This window comes from Mustela nigripes, chromosome 2 (assembly GCF_022355385.1).
Source record: "Mustela nigripes isolate SB6536 chromosome 2, MUSNIG.SB6536, whole genome shotgun sequence".
NCBI classification, from domain to species: Eukaryota; Metazoa; Chordata; class Mammalia; order Carnivora; family Mustelidae; genus Mustela; species Mustela nigripes.
Genome location: NC_081558.1, coordinates 213,790,830 through 213,794,485, shown reverse-complemented (window position 1 = coordinate 213,794,485; position 3,656 = coordinate 213,790,830). Strand labels below are relative to the sequence as shown.

General features: G+C 53.1%; 1 protein-coding gene across 1 annotated transcript; it reads right to left on the bottom strand.

The window, feature by feature from the left end:
- Positions 1–2,057: 2,057 nt before the first annotated feature.
- B3GALT5 (beta-1,3-galactosyltransferase 5) lies at positions 2,058–3,079 on the bottom strand. Its single transcript, XM_059388233.1, has one exon. The coding sequence runs from the start codon at positions 3,077–3,079 to the stop codon at positions 2,144–2,146; it is 936 nt and encodes a 311-aa protein (XP_059244216.1). The 3' UTR covers positions 2,058–2,143.
- Positions 3,080–3,656: the final 577 nt, after the last annotated feature.

Below are 3,656 nucleotides of genomic sequence, written 5' to 3'. Positions count from 1 at the left end.
AGGCAGCATCTACGTCCTTGATCGGCAGGATGTAGACACAGGAGATGAGACCTCCAACCATGTTCCCCATAAGCATCAGGGGATGAAACCTCTCTGGGGGGAACATAAGGCAGTCAGGGACCATAGGAACAAGACTCTAATGAAAAACATTATGCACGTGGGACACTTCCAGTCGGCTGTTCTTCCTGAACTGACTTTCTCACAGAGCAGAACCAGGGTCCAACCCACAACCAGCAGGACTTCAAACAAAAGCCGGGCCCATATCCTGCTGAGGCAGGAACAAATGGAGACACCATTAACCTGAAAGACCACAGCTCCAAAAACACCGTGAGCTGCTGGGTTGCCTGCTCACATCCACCAACTGGGACAAGGCACTTTTCCGTCCCTTAGCATAAGAGACAGGAGTGGGAACACTGGTGGGACCTTTGTCCAATAGAATGCTGCCTGTGCCTTAGACTTTTGGATCCTGCCTCACTTCTAGAGTTGTTGGACCCAAGAACCCGACTCAGGTGGCAGACCCACACCTGTGCACATGGTCCCTGTGACTGAATTACAGGCTGATGAGAAGCCCGATCCTGAGTCCCCCACACCTCCCACAGAGCCCAGTAGCCACATGGGCACCCACCCACAAGGGGTGGACATCTAGGCATAGACCCCGCCCTGCTTCCGGACAAGTTCCTTCACCCTCGACACCCCCTACCACCATTATCTACCGAATCAGGGGACAGCCCTCCTGCAGGACCAGGGCTCCAGCAAAATCTGGGCTTCCAACAGTAAGCTCAGTCCCTGACTGTCCCAGCTGAGAAGGAAGGTTTTCTGAACATGGCCCAGCATGTGCGAGCAGCCAGGATAAGGAAACACATCTGCAGAGAAGCAGCAGATGTGAGAAATGCTGTTGAAGTTCATGTGGCCACGGGCATTTTGCAGCAAATACCTCCTTGGCACAGGTAGGAGCTTGGCCCGGCATCTGTGGGTTATCCAGGCATGTGAGGCCTTCACTGTGTGTGCTGGTAAAGTCAAGTCAGGTAAAGTAAAAAATAAGTCTGAATCATTCCTAGGACCAGAAGAAAGGCGACTTTGCATCTAATCCCACAGCAACTGGATGGGTGAAGACCCCTGCCAAGCAAGGTCTCGCCTCCACAGCCTGAATGCAGAACAGGCTCCTACAAACTTCTGGGCTGAAGGAAATAGAAGGTCAACCTCCACTTCACAAACTCAGTTCTTCCCTGGCCATCTGAGAAACTCCAAAAAGATGAGCTTGGGCCAGGCATGGGAAGCAGGCTCAGGAAGACAGCACCCCTTGACCAGAGTTCCTTTCAGTGAGCTCACACAGTGTCCTTGGGGACGCTGGCCAAGAAGTCTGATCAACAGGCCAGGCTTTGCAGTTATTTCAAAACCAAAGCTATAACCACGGTTCCTGCCTCAAGGTGGCCGTTTCTTAGGGGCGATGGTGGGGAATGGGCTTGTTCTGCCTTGAGCTGAATGCTGAGTGCTCACAGGGACTCAGCATCCCGATTGGGTCCAATGCAGTGAGTGAAGTCTTGCAGATTTCTCCAGGGACCGCCCTGAAAGCTCAAGGCCTGGGAGCTGAAACGGACGGGACTCTTGAAAGGAACCGAAGGGGCCACCATCAGGCCTGCTTCTGAGCCCTCCTGGCCTCCACTCCCTGCCAAGGGAGGCAGGACCAAAGGGTGGCCTCGAGCCAGGGGCTGTGCCTGGGTTTTTACAGCACTGGATTTCCATCCCTGCCCCAGGATTTGATGGCTGGGAGACGTGGGACAAGGCCCTGTGTTTCTGTAAGCTACTGTTGCCTGGTGTGTAAGGGGGGGATGCTACCACCCACCGTGACATGGAGACACTGATCCTAGAAATGGGAAAGTGGAGGCATGCGTCAGGCACTCAGCGCAGAGGTGCATCAAGAGATGGCATCTGTTATTGCTTGGGCACCAAGTGGTTTCGCTCAGGCTTACAGACTCCGCTAGACAGGCAGCCCTACAGGGAATCACCCTCACCTGACTCCCCCTCCTCCCTCCTCACTCCCCCCCTGCCCGCACAGTGATCCTCAGCGATGCCGCCTGAAGATCTTCCGACACTCTCGGTGCGGGCTGCCTCAAGTGTGTCCACGTGGGCCGCTGGGCTCCCCTCAGACAGCTGGACACTCGTCTTCCAGGGAATTTTCCAGAGCCTGCCAATAGCTGAGCATGTTGCGAGGCTTGACGAAATGGCAGGCCACAATCTTCTTAAAACGACACGTGGAAAAGGCCAGTCCGTTTGGGAAAAAGGTCTGCTCCGAGTGGAGTTCCTCCAGCCTGATTTTCAGTTTCGCCAGGCAGAGCCCCACGAAGACGTCTTCGAGTTTAATGAACGGGACGCTCTCGGACACTTCGTACACCTGACTCGCCACATCGCTGGAAAACACGTAGCCAGTGCCCGAGCAAAAGGGCGGGTACTTCTCCCACGGATACTCGTACTTACTAACAAACCACTTGTTGTGCTTGTCCCTAATCGGAAACTCGTTCAGTTTCAAGAAGCCGGTGAAAAACCGAGTGGTTCTGTTTTTCCTGAGGAGCAGCTCGGTCAGGTAGTAGATGTTGACAAACATGTCCGAGTCTGTTTTCATCACGAAAGCCGCCTGAGGACAGAAGCGGTGGATCCACTCGATACCCATCATGGTCTTCAGGGTCAGGTTGAAGTAGGCGTCCATGAAGTCCTTCTGGATAATGTCGCGATGCTGCTGGCTTTCCTGCGCGACGACTTTCGACAGGTCCTTATTGGCTGTGGCCCCCAGAAGGAAGAAGGTTTTTATGCGTTTTCCGTTCACATTCTTTTCTTTCCCCCACGTGTTCCGGATGACCGTGCGAGCAAACATCTGTTCATGGGAGGAGGTCACCAGCAGGACGAGGAAAGGGGGATCCTGCTTGCAGTTGATATCTGGAAGCTGGAGGAAGTTCCCACTTTCTTTCTTGAAAACAAACGGCTCCTCTTTAAAAGGAGTCCGACTGTACATGCTAAAATACAAACAGAGGGCTCCCAGGAGCACCAGGGAAATGTACAGCAGGCGCATCTTCATGTAAGCCATCTGAAAGGAACAAGGTGGAATGGTCAGACCTCAGAAGAAGGGGAGCATGTCTAGCTTTGCCCCAGGGAGGCTTATGTGGGGGAAGACACTCATGTCTCACAGCTCATGGGCCAGAGACTCTGGGGTCTCACAGCACACAGAGCTGAGAGCGGGAGTCCAACAGTGAGCATGGACTCCCAACAGTGTGCAATCAGAGCACGGGGCTCCAGGCCAGCCCACCCTTCACCCGTGGGATTATCAGATTCCCCTCGAAAATATGGGACCAGATCTCCCATGAGGTCCTTCCAGCTCTGTCCATCCCTGACTTCATAATGAAGTCCAGCTAGAGAGCCTGCAAGACAGAAAACCGCATGTTCTGGATGTAAAGGCATGAACCATTTGCATTCTTCTCTAATTGAATCAAGAACCATTGTATCGCATCCAGAAAGAAGTAAGACCAATGTTCTGATCTACACAACTACACTCATCCCCCTTATTTGTGGGAATAACTTCCAAGATCCCCAGCAGATGCCAGAAGTCAACCACAGTACTAAACCCTAGATGCATCCTTGTAACTTCTAGTTTTGAAATCGGTCAC

Excerpts from the sequence above, each read along its gene's own strand:
- B3GALT5 (XM_059388233.1), bottom strand. The coding sequence starts at position 3,079 with ATGGCTTACATGAAGATGCGCCTGCTGTACATTTCCCTGGTGCTCCTG.